The sequence below is a fragment of the Electrona antarctica genome (genome assembly GCF_951216825.1).
Source record: "Electrona antarctica genome assembly, chromosome: 9".
NCBI lineage: Eukaryota > Metazoa > Chordata > Actinopteri > Myctophiformes > Myctophidae > Electrona > Electrona antarctica.
Genome location: NC_136790.1, coordinates 38,419,296 through 38,441,541, shown reverse-complemented (window position 1 = coordinate 38,441,541; position 22,246 = coordinate 38,419,296). Strand labels below are relative to the sequence as shown.

Sequence of the window (22,246 nt, the reverse complement as noted above, 5' to 3'; positions counted from 1 at the left end):
AATGTATGTGTTAATGTCAGTGGATTTTTTGGTCTCTCTCAAACGTAAAAACACAAGTAATCAATATAACAACAACCTTGTTTATGTCATCATAAGGGCGGCTGTGGCTCAGGAGGCAGAGCAGGTCGTCCAATGATCCCTGGGTCGGCGGTTCGAATCCCGGCTCCTCCTGTCCACATGTCGAAGTGTCCTTGGGCAAGACACTGAACCCTACATTGCCTCCAATGAGTCGGTCGGTATGAGCTCGCCACCATTGGTGTGTGAATGTGTGAAGTGAGGACGCTGGCGTTGACTGTTCGCCGCTTCACCTCCCAATGTATGAATGAATGAACCATTGTAAAGCGCTTTGAGCACTTGGAAAAGCGCTATAAAAATGCAATTCATTATTATCATGCGAGAGAAAAAAAATCCATACCACACATTCATGCAAGCACACTTATGCGTACGAGCAAATACAAACCAGTTCTATCACAAACTGCTGTTACTGTAACAGTAATAGTAGCAATGACTGGATATTACTGTTACTGTCTGTAACAGTAATAGTAGCAATGACTGGATATTTGAAACGTCTGGACAGATGGAAAAATGAACACATTTCTGTATCGACATTTTTCATCACATTCGTGTTTCATGGCATAGTGTGTGTACTATGATTACTATCTATGTGATGCTTCTTCATTGCCATCGAGGGGATGCAACATTTCTATCTGTGGGACTGCATGCCTGTCTGTCTGATTTAGTCATTTCAAATTTGTCCAATAAAAGCTTAAAAATACACAGTGACGAAAGCAACAAGTGTCAATCAAGGAAAGTGGGTGATTCATGCATTGATACTTCACTTTCAAACCCTGCACAATGTTTATCTACTAAAAATTAAATCCGCTTGAAGAATGATTGACCGGCATAATGTCCAAACTGTCCAGCTTCCTTTAGAATGGAAACATCACTGTCCTATAGTGTCCTTGAACATTCCAGTGGTTCTGTTCCACATTCAGTGCAGAAAGGCAGGAGACAGGCCATAGAAGAAACAACTGATAGCACAGTATGCACAACTCATTATGGTTCCCATTTGGTCCGAGTATTGTATAATATTGTTCACAAATGGGGTTCCTAGGGATCTAATGTTTAGAGAAGATTGGTTACAGGCTATCATGGGACCACCATACCATCATCCAAAAAGGACACAGGATCTGCAGTATTTCAGAAAGTTGTTACAAGTCCTATACCATCATGGCAGAGTATCAGTGCGTTGTTCTGAAGTCATATGTGCGTCTGTGCCATCATTTCAGTGCTAGAAGCCGTGAGCTTTTGATGTCCTTAGTCCTTGTTCAAATTGTTTTCACCCCCATAGCATAGAAATATGGACAAAGGGACTGTCACCCATCGGTTTCTACAGACCCGTTTTGAACGCTTTGAAAGAATGTCCACGAGTGCCACCAAACCCAGAGTACTATTGGTGTGAAGGGGAGCGAGGGGTGGGTCTTCACTCAGTAGACCCAATCACAAGTCCCGAAAGCATTCCCTGCTTTATCATCAAATAAAAAATGAATGGACCATAATTTACAAAAACGCATATAATGCTGTGTGAAAGACTTCAGCAGGAGGAGGATTAGCGCCGCAGTTGCTGGGTCATTAATGACAACTGCAACGCTTTCATTGGCATGGCCTCATTTTCAAGATGGAGTCCTTGCCGCCTCCTGCCCCGTGGCCGTGGAGGTCAGAGCTCATAAGGCTGAGGAGTCCTTGCCGCCTCCTGCCCCGTGGCCGTGGAGGTCAGAGCTCATAAGGCTGATTCACAATTTCGCAAAACCAATGTTGTTGTGTGGCGTGTCGCAACACTTACATTGTGTGACTTGTAATTACAGTATCCACCGTACCAGTGGACTGTGGATGGAAGTCACACGTAGACAGATTAGAACGCTTCCTCGAAGACCATACCATCAGCAGTGTAGTTGGGGGTGTCTTTAGAACTTGTATGGATCGTCAGAGGGCTGTACCATCCCAGAATAAATTGGGTTTTTAATGTTCTGTGTGGGAACTCTTCCAGGGGTGTGCACAGGGCGGAAGCGTAGTTTTCAGAAGTCGTAGGGCCGTAGCATCATGGCAGTGTAGCGCAGAGAGTAACTGGGACCTCGGAAGTGATGCCACTTGATGCCGTTGAGCTTCCTTATGTTGTGGCCCACGGTGTAGTACATGCCGTTCAGGTTGGAGAGGCCGCAAGCGTCGAACCACCAACCTGAGAGAGAGAGGGGGAGGGGGAGGGGGGGAGGATGACAAATTGAAGGGAGGATACGGTAAAGTGGAAAGACTTTTCAAAGTTCTAATGATGAAACCATCTGAAAGGCAATAGCCTGATTATCAGACTCTGAGCAAAGAAGCAGTTCAGTTCAATGTAGTGCTATTTCGGCAGCCTACGGACAGTAGGTTTGGCTCTGTTACTTGCAATAGTCCGGCTTTTCCTTCTTTTAGGCCAGGCGTTTGATGCCCCTATGCCTACTGATAGTGTGTTTGAGCCCAATTAAGTTTAATTTTGTGTTTTCAGCACCCTCTGGTGGACAAATGTGCAGATTTTGGTAAGACGTGTGTGTGTGTGTGTGTGTGTGTGTGTGTGTGTGTGTGTGTGTGTGTGTGTGTGTGTGTGTGTGTGTGTGTGTGTGTGTGTGTGTGTGTGTGTGTGTGTGTGTGTGTGTGTGTGTGTGTGTGTGTGTGTGAGTGAGAGAGAGAGGTTCTCAAAGTGGGGCCTGGCGACCCTCAGGGGTCCTTGAGGAGCTTTCAGGGGTCAGCAAGTTTACAATGGATCGAAATGCGAGTCTGAGAATGTGCAAAAGTAAGGTTACATTATTCTGTACAAGAGTTACAAGTGCATAAATGAACACTGAGGATTGTATGTACTCTGGCCCAGGTCACTCACTGCAAGTCTGTGAATGTTTTGTCTGAAAATGAAGGCGATATGCACACTGTGTCCTTGTATTTCCATACCGGAGAACAGCAGACCACAGTGCACCAACATCGTTTTCCTCATTTTCCCACTTTCTCTCCCTGTACGTCCCTTTGAGTTTAAAGGACTATTATGAGCAGTAGAGGTTCAAGTTTGACCACAGTAATTACATTTAACAGTTGCCATGCTTGATTCGTACAGTACAGTACAGTACAGTACAGTACAGTACAGTACAGTACAGTACAGTACAGTACAGTACAGTACAGTACAGTACAGTACAGTACAGTACAGTACAGTACAGTAAAAGTAACTTCATTAATGATAAAGCTGAGGAAAACAAAAACAATCCTCATGAGCTCTGGAAGCTACTAAACAATCAACTAAGCTATGGTCAGAAACTAAAAACCAGATTTTCGAACATAAACATCAAATCTGACAACACTCTCATCACTGACAACCTTGATGTGGCCAACTACTTGAATATCTTCTTTACAAACATATCAACAACTCTGGTTAACAAACTGCCCTCCCACTCTGGGCTCTTTGGTGTAGAGCACATTACAACCTTCTACAAAAACCTAGGTGTTTGTAAAGACGATTTTAAACTAGTTATGGTAACAACTGATGAGGTAATTAAGAAACTGAGTGCCCTCCAACCCCACAAGGCCACAGGCCATGACAACATTCCCTCCAAATTTCTCAGAGACTCAGCCATCTCTATAGCTCCAATCATCACCCACATAGTAAACCTCTCCATCAAACAGGGACAGGTCCCCCAAGATTTCAAACTGGCCAAAGTAACCCCCTTGCACAAGAAAGGGAGTAAATTAGACCCCGGCAACTACCGCCCTATTTCTATTCTTAGTTCCATCTCGAAAGTGATGGAAAAAATAGTCTATGAACAGGTTGAAAAGTATCTTGCCACTAATAAATTATTGTACGAGTTCCAATCTGGCTTCAGAACATCCCACTCCACTGACACATGCCTCCTCTATTTGAGCGACCACATCAAACAAGAGGTGGACGCTGGCAAATACTGCGGCATGGTCATGCTGGACCTCCAAAAGGCTTTTGACACCGTGAACCACTCCATACTGGTTAACAAGCTAAAAGCAATTGGTTTCGATAGCACATCAGTGAGCTGGATGCAATCCTACCTGGAGGGGAGAGAACAGATGGTGGAAGTGAACGGAACACTGTCCCCCCCCCTCCCAGTGAGCTGTGGCGTTCCACAAGGAAGCATACTAGGGCCTCTACTGTTCCTAATATATGTAAACGACATGACTTCAGCCTGTGACTGCAACTTGTTCCTGTTCGCAGATGACTCAGCACTGCTGGTCTCGGACAGGGACAAACTGCAGGTTGAAAATGCCCTCAGCTCTGAACTCGGTAGAATCTGCACCTGGCTCGCTGATAACAAACTATCTTTACACCTGGGAAAAACTGAATCCATTCTCTTTGGCTCTATTAGTAATCTCAGCAAGGCAAATGGCTTCTTGGTTAGAGTGGGTGACAATGTTATCACACGTAAAGATGAAATTACCTACCTAGGTTCCATCCTGGAGGCTAATCTTTCCGGTGATAAAATGGCCACCAACGTAATCAAAAAAGTCAACCATAGAACAAGATTCCTCTACAGGATCTCCTCACTGGTCAACAAAAACACCTTGAAGACCTTAACAGGAGCCCTTGTACAGGGTTTCTTTGACTATGCATGCACCTCCTGGTACCACAGCACCTCAAAGGCCCTTAAAACCAGGCTCCAGACTTCCCAAAACAAACTGGTCAGGCTCCTACTTGATCTAGCCCCCCGAACCCACCTCACCCCTGCCCACTTCGACAGGCTGGAATGGCTTAGGGTCGACGACAGAGTACAGCATCTTGCAATGGGTCTGGTCCACAAGATTCGATACACCACCAAGATACCCATGTACCTGTCTAGATACTTCCTTAATGTTAACGAAGTCCACACCCACAACACCAGAGGGAGTGCAACGAACCATGTACAACCCAGATTCGGCACAAACAAGGGACTAAATTCTTTTCGCTCCTATGCCACCAAAATGTGGAACGCCCTACCAACTGTCATTAAGACATGCGAATCCCTTGACTCCTTCAAAACCGCTCTCAAAGGGCACCTACGGATGGCTGCAATTCGAAACTGGCCCCCGTAAAATCTGAATCCCCCCCCCCCGCCCCCCCCTTTTTTCCCCTCACTGTATATATTTCTTTTCCCTTTTTACCTCCTTTTTGATGAATTCTTTTTTGATGAATTCCTGTTCTGTCTATAGAAGTGTCTATTTGTACGTCTCTAAATGTTTTGATGATTTGAACATGGTGGACCCTGTTGGAAACAAGTGTAATGCTTAATTGGGTCGTCCACTCACAGTTAACAGCCTTTGTATTGAGTTTGTGCTTGAAATGTACTGTAATTCTGCAAACTGTTAATAAATTCTTCAATCAATCAATCAATCAAAACAGTACAGTACAGTACAGTACAGTACAGTGTTTACCTCCTGTGAGCATTAGAGCACATTTGCAGTGGTCACAGTTGTCGTTGTCTTGGTCTCTGGTGCTGAAGCCAGTGCCATGGGCAGCCAGACTGGTCTGCTTCCCCGCTGTTCCACTGTAGCCTCGCAGATACAACCTGGACACCGCAAGACAGGGAGGACACTGTCATCTTTCACATTCAGTGGATTTGTCTGTTTTACAAGACAACATCTGTATTTGTTTGTTTAGAAAACTGTTACTTTTCAGGAAATATATGTGGGTCCATTGTCCAGGATGGGTAACATATCCATCAACATGATGGGCATAATGTTCTCATGTTTGTGAAAGATGTATATATCAGCGAGATGACGTCTTACATAGTCATTTACTACCCTAAAAAACCTTAAAAGTCCATAGAATTGGCTGGCATATGACGTCATTTCAGAAAGCCATTCATTGGAGGGGCTAGTGCGCCTCAAAAAACATGAAAAGTTGGAAGAGATGGAGATATTGATTGATATTCTGCCAGAAACACGTAGACCAGTGGTTCTCAACCAGAGGTCCGGGGACCACCAGTGGTCCTTGAAGGGATTCCAGGTGGTCCCCAGCTAAAGAGAATTGGTAACCAAATGGACCCTTATGGATCTTTAACTCTTGAGAGTTAAAGTCAAATGAAACCATTTGGTTTCATTTTACGCTCTCAAGAGTTCAATTATTGTTAAACATCTGATCAACGTTTTTGCCTGTTATCTTCTCTCCTACTACCAACATCAACACAGCATGGAATTGTGGACAAAATCTTATCAACAAAATATTCTAGGTTTTGGGTCCGAGAGGCTAAATCTCGTCACATGGTGGTCCGTGGCTCAAATGCCCAATAAAGAATGGGCCTTTGATGTGAAAAAGGTTGAAAACCACTGACGTAGACCAGGGGTTCTCAACGTTTTGATCCGGGGACCCCCAGAAATGCTTTGGCCGTGTCTCCTGGGCCCCGCCCCGCCCCCCTCCCCACCCCAATACAAATTGCCCACTACAATAACCATAATAATAGTGAAAATACATCATGAATAAATACTGGAACCAGATATAATCATTAAGGAAAGTTTATGCATGTACTATGTGTACTATGTAAACTCTTCATTTCTCTTTTCCAGCCATTTAGTTGGAAAAAAAAAATAATAATAATTTGGGGACCCCCTAAAATTATTTGGCGACCCCCCGGGGGGTGGCGACCCACGGGTTGAGAACCCCTGACGTAGACCATAAATCGTCTACACTGTAAAATCCTGAGTACAAATGTAACTGACCCATTTCCATTTGGTTATAGGATTGTATACTGTGCAAATTATTCTGCTCTTGTGATGTGTGTAATTATCTGGACATGACACAGCATATTGTGTAAAGTGCATTAATGTTTTTACGGTAATCCTTTCTAGTGTGGGTTGCTTTATACAAAGGCTGTTTAATCTCAGTGGAGCTACCTACTGTACCTATACTGTAAAGGGCCCGATTAATAAATCAACATGGAAACCATTAGATAATACACAAGTATGAGCTAGAAGTAATTAATCTCTAAACTGTTTTTTATTTTCATTTTGTGTGTGTGTGTGTGTGTGTGTGTGTGTGTGTGTGTGTGTGTGTGTGTGTGTGTGTGTGTGTGTGTGTGTGTGTGTGTGTGTGTGTGTGTGTGTGTGTGTGTGTGTGTGTGTGTGTGTGTGTGTGTGTGTGTGTGTGTGTGTGTCTGGGGCTAACCTGGGGCAAATCGCTGAACCAAGTTTCTTGCACACAGTGCCAAGTAGGCCACATACTGTTAAAACTGTAATTATGCCAATAGTGTTGGGGTTAGGCTGACAGCCGGACACCTTGCCCAAATAACTGAAGTCATATAGGATTATACAGTAGATGACTGATATCATGGAGACCTTACGTCCTTACCACACCTTACTGGACCACAAAAAAGCCTTTGGCTTTTTTTTGGGTGCGTGACGCGTGTCTCACGATCATCCATTTGGCGTTTTTAACCCAGGCATGGTACTGCTGTATACCTCAAAATCATAAATATTGAACCGATGAAAAGTATTAACCTGCATCTTGTGACTAAAATAATAACCACATGGACGTAGTTATGGATCCACTGAACACAAGTTGTTCATTTTCCCCATTTCCTGAAAAGTCACAGTTTTGGACACTCAAGGCTCCTGCTCGATAGCAACGATATGCCCATATATTCTCATAGTGGGGTTCTAGGGACCCCAGGGGTCCTTGAGGGAGTTTCAGGGGGTCACTAGGTTAGATAGGAGTTAAATCAACATAGATTTTACAATATAAATTGGGGTTCCAGAGATATTAAATGGGGGCCCATAGACTAATGCATGTCAAACTTGGAGTCCTTGAAATTAAAATGGTTGAGAATCACTGCTAGAGCCATAAAATTCTTCTCTTATCATATCTTTTCAAATGGAGGTCCGTGGGCTATAATAAATGTCAATTGGGGGTCCTTGCCATGAAAAGGTTTGCGAACCACTGGTCTAAATATCCCAATGACAGTATACCGGTACTGCTGTCTCTCGCTGGCCAGGCTGAAGCGGTCGAAGTGGGAGTGGGCGTTGTTTCCCTCCCAGTCCCTCAGCTCCACCCGCAGAGAATACTGGCCCTGGACGCTCAGCTGGTACAGCAGTTCGTTACCCAGCCAGTGTTCACCGGACGCATCCCCAAAACCCTGCAGGACGGACGGAGGTTACATTTATACTTCGGTTTTCCTGTTTCGACTTTGACATAAAAAAAGAGAGGAAAAAACAATTTTTGTTTTAATTATTTTTTTTAAAGCTATTGACAAAGAGACACAGAGAGAGGACATGAGAGACAGAAGATGGATGCCCACCATCTTGTATTCCATCCAGGACCTCTGGAAGTCCACGCTGCCATTGACTCGTCGTTGGAACACCGTCCATCCACCCCCAGCTGTCTCCATGTCACAGTACACCTTCATATTATAGGACACACACTTATAGACGTAAGACCATATATATTAATATGAATAATTTGTTCCCCCACAATTCCACAGCTCTGCGTTTTGGACTATGACTGTGCCTTTTTAGCTAAGCCACATGATAATTTCTGCATACGGATGGTAGGCCTATGACATTTTTATAATGCAGCCCTTTCTTTCTACTTTCACGCAAGTAGAAAGTAAAACAACAAGTGTTAAATTGAGCGGTAATTCAAAATGTACCTATTATTTTAGAATGGACGTTTTCCTTTTTGCACAAGTGGGCAAGACCTGTGTGCAAGTAGAACATGACTTGTCCGACGGGCCAAGTGCTTCTGAGACCTTATTGTCAACCCCTGGACATATACAGAGATCGGAGGAGCGCATGCGTCCCCAGCGGCCATCGTTCCCAATCGGTCTATCTAGGTAGGGTTAATTGAGGACGTTTCTTTGGTTGTGGACTCCGCAGGGGTGTCGAATGTGTGGAATTCATCAAGGGAAGATTATGTCAAACTAAATCAGGGTAAGTGGTCCAGGAATTGTGTTAACCCATTCAGGCCTGACGTCGAAAATTAAAAAAAAAAAGTTTTCTAAATCATGACAATTTTCGGAAAGATTTGAGGCACATTTTAACGATTTTTCAAAAATAGCAGACCTACAAGTTCATAGCGCGCCACTCGGTGGCGCGCTATGAGCTTGTAGATCTGCTATTTTTCAATAGCTAAATTATAACAATGTTTAAAACACCAAAAGGGGTTCCCGCCCCAAAATGGGTTAATGGTTAATGTGGTTAAACGCTAACGTGACATGGATGCGTTCCAGGTCTCAATGGATTAAGACATAAAATAGCATCTATTTAAATGAAATGATGATCACCTGTGTGTACAAGGGAACATGTAGCTCGATGGTATACAGTACAGTACCTGTATGGGCTCTGTCATGTTTCCTATGTAGATGTGGTACAGACCACTGAGGGAGTGTCCTGCCTTGTACGCCTCCGCACAGTCCCTCCACCTCTGGCCCCCAACCGGAGGCCCTGCACGCACGCACGCACGCACGCACGCATACATGCACACACACACACACACACACACACACACACACACACAAACATGTAAAAATGACATTCTGTATGAGTGTATGTGGCTTGGCTTTATGCATAAAAGTGTGTTTATCTGCATGCACGCATGTCTGTGCATGCATGTGTGTGTGTGTGCGTGTGCGTGTGCGTGTGCGTGTGCGTGCGTGCGTGTGTGCGTGCGTGCGTGCGTGCGTGTGTGCGTGCGTGCGTGCGTGCGTGCGTGCGTGCGTGCGTGCGTGCGTGGACATCCTTACCTGTCGTGCTAGCCACCATAGTGATCAGAGTGTTAACAGACTCCATGAGCTGAGCCTGCTGTCTCTGCAGTGCAGTGTTGTTGCTGCTGGCTGCTCTCAGCTGTCTCTCCAATGACTCAATGGCCGCCATCTGAGTCCTCACAAGAGTCTAAATACAAAGCGCCACCTTTAGTAGTTAACCTGAGGCCGATTCACTTAGTAACATGCTGTGAGCTTGTAAATCTGCTGTTTTTGAATAGCCAAGGCTAAAATCTAAAATGACAGATGCTTTCCCGGTTTTAATTTGTTAAATTCCACCATTTAATAATTTATTGGCACGTATAACCCTTTATTCTTATAGCACCATGTCATTGCATGTCATTGCCTGTATCTCCGTTGTCAATGTTTTATTTTTTCACAAGTTAAGTTGTACAAGAGTGTCCTGCAGCGGAAATAGCAGAACTACAATCTCACAACGGGACCTGTTGTGAGCTTGTAGTTCTGCTATTTATCTTACACTACAACATTTTTGAATGTGAAAGTGGAGGTGAGGGTTTTTATAAACAATGAACTAATGAAAAGTATTAACAAGAGCTTGTGACTAAATAATAACTACATTTGACAATGTTTCCTGACAGCGACGATATAAAACATTTTAAACATCAGTTACTGATGGTGAAAAGCGCATGTTTCTTTCTCTGACTAATGTGTCCTTTAGTACCTGTAGTCTGCTCTTCTCCTCTCTCATGTCCTCCAGCTCTCCTCTCTGTTGAGACTCCAAGATCTGGACCTTACTCTCAAGATTACTGAGAGAGAGAGAGAGAGAGAGAGAGAGAGAGAGAGAGAGAGAGATAGGGAATCAAACAAACGAGTGGGGTGACATTAAAATAATCGTTTAATTAAACTTAAATAGCCCAGTTCTAGTTACTGCTCTTAAATGACAGTACAGAAATCAGGCTGTATCTGTGCCTTTGAGGCCCCAAATTTACAGCCATTTTAAACCAAAAACACTTTTGTTCTGGAACTGGTTCCATTCTAGATTCTTGGAACCTTGGTGCTTTCACAGAACCGGCGGCCATTTCTTGGCCGAACCAATTCAATTCAACACTCTGAACTGGTTTAATATTAGACGGGAAAAAATAAGTGCTTCAACCCCAGTTAAAATTATACAAAATATTTTCAGATGGGTGTCTGCAGTCAACTACACAAATGAACAGCCTGGTCTTTATTCCTGCCAGTACAGACAGACATTGGCCTTGGTTATCTCCTCAGCTGAACTAAACACAGCTGAAAATAGACTTTGAGCCTAGGTTGAATCAACAAGCAGGGAGCCAAACAAATGAAACCTGATCAGAACATGAGAGGAGTCTTCAGAGGAACACGGGAGACAGTGAAGCTGGCTGTGAACGTAGACAGAGGAGTGCAGTAGTGGTGCTTGAAGATGGTATATCACATTGGCTGTTTATTAATATCCAGAGCGCAATGAATGGACTGTTATTGGGAAGAATGTTCCAGTTCCCGAGGACAGAGAAGACATCAGATGTCTTCTCTGTCCTATTAGCTATTAGCTGACAGACTTGTACTTGAGATCACATGATCTTACCGTTCTGTACTGGTTCTCAAACATTTTCATGTCAATTCCTGTCAATTCAATTCAATTCAATTCAATTCAATTCAATTCAAGTGTCAAATCACAACAAGTTGTCTCAAGACACTTTACAACCAACAAAGATCCACCCAGAGCAAGCAATATTGCGATAATGGTAACGAAAAACTCCCCTTTAGGAAGAAACGTCAGCCATCTACCTCGACCATGTCGGGGGAGAAGGGGGGGGGGGGGGGGGGGGGAATAGGAAGAAAGAATAGAAGAGAGATAGACAGGGTGGGCTTCATGGAGGGGCCTGGTCCACATCTGGTCCAGGTCGTGCACTGTGAGGCCGGGTCCACGGTCACACTTCTGGTGGGCTCCATGAAGTGGTCAATGACCACCAAGTTAATGTGTACAGTATTTAGCCGCGGACCCCCATCTGATAAGATTTTGTGACAGGGACCCCTGTACCAGATTTGTGTAAAAATATATACAGTATATTAAAAAAGTCGAGATGTTTTGAAAATAGCATATCTACAAGCTCACAACGCGTGTTGCAATGCGATGACGGGTGGCCTAGTGTAGCCTAGTTTTGACGCAGTAATGGGATGTTATTCATTTATTTTTCATTTTTGAGGTCCTTAAATTGTCACTTTAGAAATGTGCAGATACCCTAGTCTGGCATGTTCACACTAATATTTCTTTCTTTGTCCTGGCAGATTTATCTGGTTTCCAGGCTACAAATACACTATACTGAATGTTGGTTTGTTTACTGTTGAGTGAAACAATGTTGCTCATTAATTAAGCAAGTACATTTTTCAATTAAAGTACATTTTTCCTGCCTTGACTACAAACATGGAAATGTTATTACAGAACCAAACAAAACATTATCTTATATTCTAACTAGAATATCATGTTGCGTGCGTGCATGCGTGTGTGCGTGCGTGCATGTGTGTGACTGTGTGTGTGTGTGACTGTGTGACTGTGTGACTGTGTGTGTGCGTGCGTACGTGCGTGCGTGCGTGCGTGCGTGCGTGCGTGCGTGGGTGTGTGGGTGCGGTTATTTACTCCAGTCAGAAACACAGTATCGGCTCCTGGTTGTGATCACTTCAACATGGTGAACTCTATATGAACAAGGAAACATAAATTGAGTCTCTGTTCCCAGGGAACTGTTTTCATAATACAGAGTTATGGGGAGTCAATGACGCTTATGGTGCTGTGGCTTAGAAAGGAAGGACTTCTCTGTGCATGTGTCTCTGTGCATGTGTGTGTGTGTGTGTGTGTGTGTGTGTGTGTGTGTGTGTGTGTGTGTGTGTGTGTGTGTGTGTGTGTGTGTGTGTGTGTGTGTGTGTGTGTGTGTGTGTGTGTGTGTGTGTGCGTGCATGCATGTGCGTGTGTAGAGTATACACAGTATAGATGTGTACAGTATGAATGTCCTTGTACTGTATGACACGCATTAACGCACATGTGTAACTAAACCGCAGCTTCCCTACAATAAAACTGTTAAGTCTTCTTCTCTGGAAAGAATCAAACAAAGATCAAAACTAGAAAAAGTGCCCTTCTGGGCACAGGTCTCCACCAAGAGGATAGGAGTGTGTGTGATGTTTGGCAAAATGTTTAGGAGTAATATACATGACTACAGAGATCATGTGTATGGATTTACGTGAGATTTAAAACAATGTGTTTTGCAGAAATCATGGTGGCGCTATAACCGGAAGATGTGGAGGGATGCAGGGAAAATGTTTTTCCATGGCCTCTAGGGAGTGTGCATACAAGTTGTATACAGATCGATGCAGTTATAGGTAAAAAGTTTTTACCTATAACTTTATCGATCTGTATACAACTTAGGAATTGCCCTGTTATAGCGCCACCGTGAGGCTGATTTGGAAAAGAATTTGTGGCATGTCGTCCTCAGTCTATAGTGGAAATGTGTGTGTAGAATTTCACAGAAATTGCACACTGTGTTTGTGATTTGTGGCATTTTGTTCGAAACGGACCAATCATGTGAGCTTTGGAAGCCAATCTTAGCCAATCAGGATGGAAGATGGGAAATGGTGCAGATCCGTGTTGATCACATGACTATGGAGATAGTGTGTACCGAATTGTGTGATGTATGGTTAAATTGTGTACGAGTAATCTACAGAAATGTGTTTTGCCTAAATCGGCCTCATGGTGGCGCTATAACAGGCCGTTGAGGAATATTTGGGGCAGAGGTTCGTCGTTGGCATCCAGGGAGTGTGTGTGCAAAGTTTGGCATGGATCGGGCCAACGGACGGACGGACGGACGGACGCACGCACACACGCACACACACACACACACACACACACACACACACACACACACACACACACACACACACACACACACACACAGTCACACACACACACGGACGGAGTGCAAAACATACTCTCTCCCCATGCCTTCGACCTGGTGGAGACAATGAGTCCATTTCAGTTTTGGCCTAAAACACTGAAAATAATTAATATATCTCCTACTGTATTTCTCATAGCTCATAGCCTGGTTGCTCTGTCTCTGTGGAGTCAGGTGTAGTAGCCTACATGCTCTCAAAAACAACATTGTTGTTGGCTAGAAGGCCCTAGTTCTACAGTAGTTGGGAATGGGCGTCCTGAAAAGAACAATGGTTGTTGCTACTGTTCTGCCATGGCTTGCTTTTGTGCATTGTTCTTCACACCAATGATTTAAGGGCTTTCCTTAACTGCCTAAGAGAAGTCAGTGGGACAAGGAAGGAGTATTCCATGTCATGACACTTTAGTGCTCCCAAAGAAGAGAACTGGACAAGATTGGATTCCTCTTTCTGCACAGGATCATTTGCTTACACTCGCTGGGCTTGAAGGTGACCTTCCAAGCATCAGCCCACTTTCAGATGTGTTTTTGTTGCTGCACAAAAGCAGTTGTGCCAGATCTGGCCGAATGTGCCCTTTATATCAATCTCACACGTGTGTAACAATTCACACGTTCACCACATGTTGCTCCACGTCTGAGACAGAACTGTGAGGAGGACAGCTGTGCTGTGATTTCTTCAGAATCCGTGTTGGATTGGATTTACGGTCATGGCGGAGGACATGGTAAATGTTTATGAACAGCGGACAGTCAGCAGGGATATGGGACAGTACTTAGATTGATCTGACTTTGAGTCCCTATTATGGACTGGGACCACTCTAGCAGTTTTCCATTGTTCTGGGAACATGCCACGAAAGAAAATGAGTTAATGAGTTGAAAGAGACGGCTGATGGGACAGGACAGGGCACTGGAGATGAGGTTGGAAGAGACGGCTGATGGGACAGGTCAGGGCACTGGAGATGAGGTTGGAAGAGACGGCTGATGGGACAGGACAGGGCACTGGAGATGAGGTTGGAAGAGACGGCTGATGGGACAGGACAGGGCACTGGAGATGAGGTTGGAAGAGACGGCTGATGGGACACGACAGGGCACTGGAGATGAGGTTGGAAGAGACGTCTGATGGGACAGGTCAGCTAGGGCACTGGAGATGAGGTTGCACAAATACATCAGGCAATCAACACTTCTCCACAGACGTTTGGAAGAAGATGTTGGCCTTTTCACTAGCTGTGACGCAACACTTACAGTTTCACCCTTGTTATGGGGTTTGAACTACAAACAGTAATAGAATGTAAATGTAATATATTATTAATATTAATATTAATATTTTTTACAAAGCTGTGATATTGTTGTTAACAAATACTTCATTTACAGCCTAAACAATAAACACACTTTACCACAACATGCAGTGATACAAGGACAAGTGGACAAACAGATGTTATGAAATAGCCTCACTCTACTTGAGAGGTCAAAGCAATTTCTTTAATGGGTCTTTTAGGAAAATCAAGAATTTATGAAGTAGACTTATAGGCTGCTGCTCTTGGGGGCCAATCATCTACTCTGGCGCATTATCTGGTTCCCTCATGACAAATGCATCTGTCCTGAGTTCCTGAGTTTGTCATTGAGAAACACGCCAAAGATACATCCACTGCAGTGGTTTTCAACCAGTGGTCCGGGGACCACCAGTGGTCCTTGAGGGGGTTCCAGGTGGTCCCCCAGCTAAACGATGGAGAGTAATCAAATGGACCCTTATAGATCTTTAACTCTTGAAAACATAAAATGAAACCAAATGGACCCGTACGGGTCCATTTGGTTTCATTTTAAGCTCTCAAGAGTTACATTATTGTTAAACATCTGCATTACTTAATTTACAAGAAGTCTACACAATTAGAGAATGTAGAAGAATTGTTATTATGATCAACGACAACAAAATATTCTTTCGTTTTGTGTCTGAGAGGCTAAATGCAGAATAAATAAATAATGGGCCTTGAAATGAAAAGGGTTGAAAACCACTGATCTACTGTATAGAGAGCTGTTAGTGTATCGTACGCACGCACGCACGCACGCACGCACGCACGCACGCACGCACGCACGCACGCACGCACGCACGCACACACACACACACACTATTCAGTTCTTTCACAATCTGGAAAGACTAACTCCTGGCCTTTACATGTATACTATAGACATGGCCACATGCAAACAAGCACACACACATGTGCAACGATAACATGGTCATATTTTTTCTCAATTACACTGTCTTTACTCTTCACACTCGACACTGCACTCCCTTGGGGTACCTGCCATATAGACGCCAAATGTGAAGACGATTGGTTGGAAGGTTCTCATGTGACTGTCACACCCAGTGTCACACTCGCGTGCGTGCGTCAGTCACGTGCGCTCCCCCGCTGGGAAATGACTAAATTAATGGTCTAAATCTACCCCGGTAGGGGGAGTCACAGTCTACTCGCAATGTAGGTTACTAAAACATGAGACCATTTATAATTTATAAACAGACTAGAAAATGTCCTCTGGACATATTGCTGTGGTTAATAGAGAGAATAGAGATTGAGAAGCTGGGTAAATGTCACACTGAGACAGCCACCCTACTCCAGGGAAATGACAGAAAACGGTCAAGTGCATTGTGAAAGGCTGTGTGTGGGCCCTATTTTGACTTAACTTAAGACCTAGAGGCGTGGTCAATGCTATTTGGCTGTGTGCGTATAAATGGTTTCATTTCAAGTATTGGTATCAATTCAAATGTAAAATTAATGTTTTGAAAATAGCAAATCTACAAGCAACGCACTATATTCTTGTAGATCGTCTATTTCCAAATGGCCGAAATGTATATACAGTAGGGCTGAAGTGGTTAATGTATGCTTTGTAATAATAATAAAAATCTGCAAAGTAACTAGTAACTAAAGTTTTCAAATAATTGTAGTGGACTATAAAGTATCTCTGAGATGTAGTGGAGTAGAAGTAAAAGTACTGAAAATGAACGACTTCAGCACCCAGCAGGCACAGCACATCCCCCAGTCGTCAGACTATAATCATGGCTTGTGCATGTTGTTTATTATTGTAAGATTTTGGATTGCCATGGGCACACTTCCCAGACATTGCTCCTGCTTTGACGTATAGCAAATGTTGGTCCTCTTGCTTTTTAGTTTATTAGCAAACGTATTCGTTTTTATATATTAGCCACTATTGGTTGCGTTATTAGACGCTCCTGTTCCCCTTTGAGCTTCTTTGTTAGTGGGTACTGTATTTATGAATGTTATATGACTGTCCTGATAATTGTCTTGTAATTATTGTTAGTCTGAAAGGAAGGAGGCTCTTGTGTAACAACTATTTGTCCATGTGCCCGTGCAAAGTAATCATGTTTAAAAGTTTTCACCAACTCACACAACCGCCCCCTCCAAATATTTCACCATTTGGAAGACTTACTGTGTTTCGTCCGTAAAAGTAAGCTTTGAGAAGACGTGCACAAAGATGGAAGAAATGAGCGCAGAATGCTCCATCCATATCCGTCAGCACACACCCCAGGTGCAGGAGTGAGGTGCATTGTTGAAAGACAAACACCAGTGTGGACAAACACACGTGGACAAACACACACACACGCACACACACATACCCTTATCCTGCCTTCTCATTCTGTCTCACTCCATCTCTCTCTCACAGCCTTTCAAACTCTGTGTTTCTGTCTGTATTTTATCGCTCGCTATAAACAGAGCATGTTGGATAATGACTGACTCCACACGTTGTGCCACGCACGGCTTCATGTGACCTCGCCTCACCATGACAAATTCCCCAAAATATTGTGATTCCAGATATTGACATTTCTCACAGCTGTGGACGTACATATTTTCCATCGCCACTAATGACTGCTTTGTTTCATGTAAAATGTCTCTCTCCAGTCGTGAAATTTCAGATAAGAAAGCAACTTTTATTTTGACAGAGGTGCAAGCATGTCAGGCAAGAGGCCTGTGTAATCGCCACTCATCTTTCTTCTCAGTGCTCAAGTTTGTTGAAATTATTCCAGTCCATCCAGGGCCTTATATCAGTAAAAGTTGCGACACTGTGTTTGAGTTTGACATTTACAAGACACGAGGGTCTAAAAGGCATTTTTCACTTAATATGGGCTTCACGGCTACACCTTACGTAGTAAAAGAAAACAATATTATGGACTTTATACCTGTTCTTGTCTCTCAGCCGGCCGATCTCAGAGGTCTGCAGTAACAGTTCCTTCTCCAGTTTGTTGGTGGAAAGAGAGTTCTCCAGCAGCTGGATTTCTATCCTTGATGTGTGGTTCAACACCTGATGAATGAAAACGGAACTAGCATTGCACTGTAACAGAGCTCGCTTCAAGAATGTCCTTGTGTGTGAGAAGTTTGGTTTGCTCTCATTCACTTTCATCCATTCAGACTCACTCATTCACTCACTCCTATCCTCACTCCTTCACTTAGGCTCTCAATACTTCACCCTTACCCCCCCCCCCCCCCCCCCTCGTGTCTATGTTCTGTAGTATGACAGCAGGTAATTCCCATTCATTCATCTATTCATTCACTCACCCATATACATCTATTCTTCCACACTCAATTTTCAATTTCAATTCAATTCAAAGGGCTTTATTGGCATGAGAAAACATACGTTTACATTGCCAAAGCAAGAAGTGCAACACCCACTCACTCACTCACTCACTCACTCACTCACTCACTCACTCACTCACTCACTCACGCCCATAATTCCGACTCCGGAATACTCCGACTATGTGGCTTTGCGTGCGGTTAGGGGGTTAGGGTTTGGGGATCTGGTAGGGTTAGTAATGGACTAATCAAGGACTAACGGAGTAACGGACTAACGGGATGTCGTCCCAGAGCCATGTTACCCTCTTCCTCTCCCTCTGTGTTCCATCTCACCTGGGCCTCCACCACGTTGAGCTTGCGTGTCTGCTCGGCAGTGTGTGACAGCAGGTTGGTTCCTATCTCCAGCATGGTGGCTGTCTGGTTGTGGACTGCGTGGCTTTGATAGGGAGACATCTCTGGCCGTATGCTCTTCTGAACGAAGCTCTCCAGCTGTGGAGCACAAAGGATTGTACGTGTTGAGTTACTTAGCGTATATCTTCATTTACAGCTACAGGCCATAACTTAAAGATGGGTTTTGTATGTGTCTATCCCAATATTTTCCAAAAGATTGTAATGGGTATACTTTTACTTTTGTACTTTAAGCATATTTTGATACTTTGGTACATTTGCTCAAGTACATTTTGATTACCGGACTTTTACTTGTAACAGAGTGTTTCTACTTTGCAGTATTGATACTTTTACTTAAGTAAAGACATTAAGTACCTTTTCGATCACAACAAAGACTCACTGTAGCACACTCTTCCCATAGGGTAAATCCTACCCACGCTGTCTGTAAAATTAATTAAATTGAGCCCACAAATCGTCCAGTTTACGTGTAGGCCCAGTCAGCCAGTCTCTGGGGTTTGTCTAGTCAGTGTCATTGCCATAACCCCACTTACACTGTGTCCCAAGTGGCCAAAATCAAATGCACTCATCCTTAAACATCTCACATGTTCCAGAATATATACTGTAGTATGCCTATGCTGGTCGCATTTACTATGAAATCGTAAATCTTTTGTCCGTCAGTCAGTCAGTCAGTCAGTCAGTCAGTCAGTCAGTGTATCACTCAAAATCCCCATACATGGGGAAAGCCCCCCTATATGGTGCCCAGGTCTCGTGACATCACGTGACATCATCAGTGATGTAGATCCCAGATGTCATAGTAAATGCGACCTGCTGTCGCAATTAAGCCCATATAGATCCCTGATGTCATCAATATTGGCCAGCAACTCTACATCTGACCTCAAACTCTTAGATCTCCATATGGATATATGTCAGAACCTGTTCGATGTCTCCCTTTTGACTAATACCAGTCCATTTAAACTCTAGACAGGCCTGCCCCAAAGATATTAGTGCCTGGCAGCCGGTGAAAACTAGAGTTCTTAACAGGCCCGAAAATGATGGCCCGGCCCTACCTGGGCCCTCATCAAACCCTGTACACTCAACATACTGCCACCCTTAGATCTCCATATATGGAGCTGACCTGTTCTGACATTCCATATGTTGATTTGACCTCATCAAACCCTGTACACTCAAGACACGCTCCATATATGGCCAGTACAGAATTCATTCCATATGTTGATCTGACCCCCCATTCCAAAGTGTCAGCGGTCGCCCAGCAGTCTGCTGTAACCCAAGCAGATGCTTCTTGCCCCCAGGCGTCCTACTGGTATACAGTAATATGTTTGTACAATTAAGACTAAACTTGTCTCATATGGGTCAATGGTTCCATTAAAGCAGAGGTTCTCAAAATGGGGTCCGGGGTAAGATATCGTTGCTGTCTGGAGGAAACCTCATAACTCAATCTTTGAAGTTTTTGATTTTTTTTCCATAAATCAGCACTATTGATTTACTGTGTGCTGTCTGTGTGTTGTTACGAAAAGATTGAACCAATGGAATGTATTCAAAAACGCATTGGACAAAACCTCTTAACTCCATTGGACCCTCAAACTGTCTGCTAAAACAGCTAGCTCCACCACCTCTCTCCTTCTCATGCAAGTAATTGACAATATCTAAACTGAACTTTGATGAGGCACAGAGGCAGTATTTGCATCGTTTAAAAAATATAAGGCTTTATTAATTTCCTTACAAATGTATATTTTTCATTTCCTGAAAAATGAACATTTTAGTTATGAGTTATGAGGTTTCCTCCGGACAGCAGAGATTGTCACAGCTTTATTGTCACATCACAGGTTTACAGAAGTAAAGCTGTGCATCGTTCCCATCGTATTGTTATTTCGTAGAAGTAAGAAAGGGAAGAAGAAAGGGAGATCAAACAAGAAAAAACAAAATACAAAATATCTACAAGCTCACAACAAGATGTCGCAATGAGAACCGTATTTTATTTATTCTTTTTCCAACGATCTGCTTATTGAAGTTTACAAGAAAGACATGGTGAAAGTGTTAAACCAGACATTCAGATCTTCTTTTTTTTTGTTGCTTTTTAAAAAAAGATTGGGGGTCCTTGACAAGAAAATGTTTTAGAACTACGGAACAAACCCCACTCCAGTCCACAGATAATGAAATCAAGTTCGTTCAAACATCAAGGTCTGGTATATACTGTATGAAGTAAAGTCCCATTACGGTCAATCTCTGGGAATATCAGTTGTGCCAAGTCACACTGCCAGGCCTTGACCTTCTGCCCCTGGCAAATAAATAATCCATCCATCAATGCCCTCTTTCCTTCCTCTCTTCCTTCCTTCTTTCCTTTCTTCCTTCCTTCTTTCCTGTGTTTCTTGAGATATCAGGGCCTACGCAGGAAGTTTGTAAATAGACCCATATATTCCAACATATTTGACATGCACACAGGAGGACAGTTTATAGTGATTGGACCATTGGATGTAAAACGCATGTACAACAAATGTATGTAAAATAAAAACGTTTTTACACACAATGTGCACGGTGCAGTGACGTACGTGCATGTGCACATGCATGAATGAATAGTTTATTGCTTTACCATTATCAATGTATAACCAACATTTGAAGTGAACAGACCTCCTGACCTGTCTAGTTGAGTAAGTAGCATTATTCTGTATTTTAGCAAACTGCTGTTAGTGTAACTCTAAGTGCTTTTGTATTAGTAGTATATTATTAGCTTGTGTAGTAGCCAGTAGTTTATAGTTGTATTGTTTGTGTTGAAACAGTAGGCTAGTAGACTAGTTTAATTAGTTTCACCCTGTAATAGGCCACTTGATAAGTAGTATAGGCCACTTGATTTCCTTGGGAAGTGTGAAGTGAGTGCTTTAGCCAGCACAACTCAAGGGTTAAGTAGCCAGGCTGGGAGTATTCTCTTCAGTGTATAACCAACATTTGAAGTGAACAGACCTCCTGACCTGTCTAGTTGAGTAAGTAGCATTATTCTGTATTTTAGCAAACTGCTGTTAGTGTAACTCTAAGTGCTTTTGTATTAGTAGTATATTATTAGCTTGTGTAGTAGCCAGTAGTTTATAGTTGTATTGTTTGTGTTGAAACAGTAGGCTAGTAGACTAGTTTAATTAGTTTCACCCTGTAATAGGCCACTTGATAAGTAGTATAGGCCACTTGATTTCCTTGGGAAGTGTGAAGTGAGTGCTTTAGCCAGCACTCCTGGCAGACGATTAGCAATCAGTTGGATTGGCCTTATACCACCAGGTGAAAGCGTCAGCTGTTAAGCGGCGTCCAGCAAACGAAGGCCAGGCGAACAAAGGCGACAGGCGACTTTGTCAAAGTCCGACTTCGTCACTGAACGACAAGCTGTAGCATTGATTAGTGACATATATAGTAGTGTGATAGATATAGTAGTGTATTGTAGTATATGTTTAGTGATCTACAATGTGTTTTCTTCCTATTCCTGTCCTCTCTTCTTCCTGGCGGTCGCACAAACACTGGGTTACACCCAGATGTCGCGGCACAACTAATCTCATCTATCCTACTCTTTCAACTCACGTCGAGCAAGTGGTAACGGGAG

At 43.4% G+C, this 22,246-nt stretch overlaps 1 protein-coding gene across 1 annotated transcript in view; it reads right to left on the bottom strand.

Annotated features, from left to right (window-relative positions):
• Nucleotides 1-2,075: 2,075 nt before the first annotated feature.
• Nucleotides 2,076-22,246, bottom strand: part of angpt4 (angiopoietin 4) — a gene marked incomplete at both ends in the record, with an annotated part of 83,556 nt that continues 63,385 nt past the window's right edge. Inside the window, 9 exons of the mRNA XM_079510711.1 lie at nucleotides 2,076-2,236; nucleotides 5,452-5,585; nucleotides 7,981-8,147; nucleotides 8,310-8,411; nucleotides 9,341-9,453; nucleotides 9,753-9,900; nucleotides 10,453-10,537; nucleotides 17,871-17,992; nucleotides 18,595-18,750. Coding sequence (XP_079366837.1) covers nucleotides 2,076-2,236; nucleotides 5,452-5,585; nucleotides 7,981-8,147; nucleotides 8,310-8,411; nucleotides 9,341-9,453; nucleotides 9,753-9,900; nucleotides 10,453-10,537; nucleotides 17,871-17,992; nucleotides 18,595-18,750 — 1,188 coding nt within the window. The remainder of the gene's footprint in view (nucleotides 2,237-5,451; nucleotides 5,586-7,980; nucleotides 8,148-8,309; nucleotides 8,412-9,340; nucleotides 9,454-9,752; nucleotides 9,901-10,452; nucleotides 10,538-17,870; nucleotides 17,993-18,594; nucleotides 18,751-22,246) is intronic.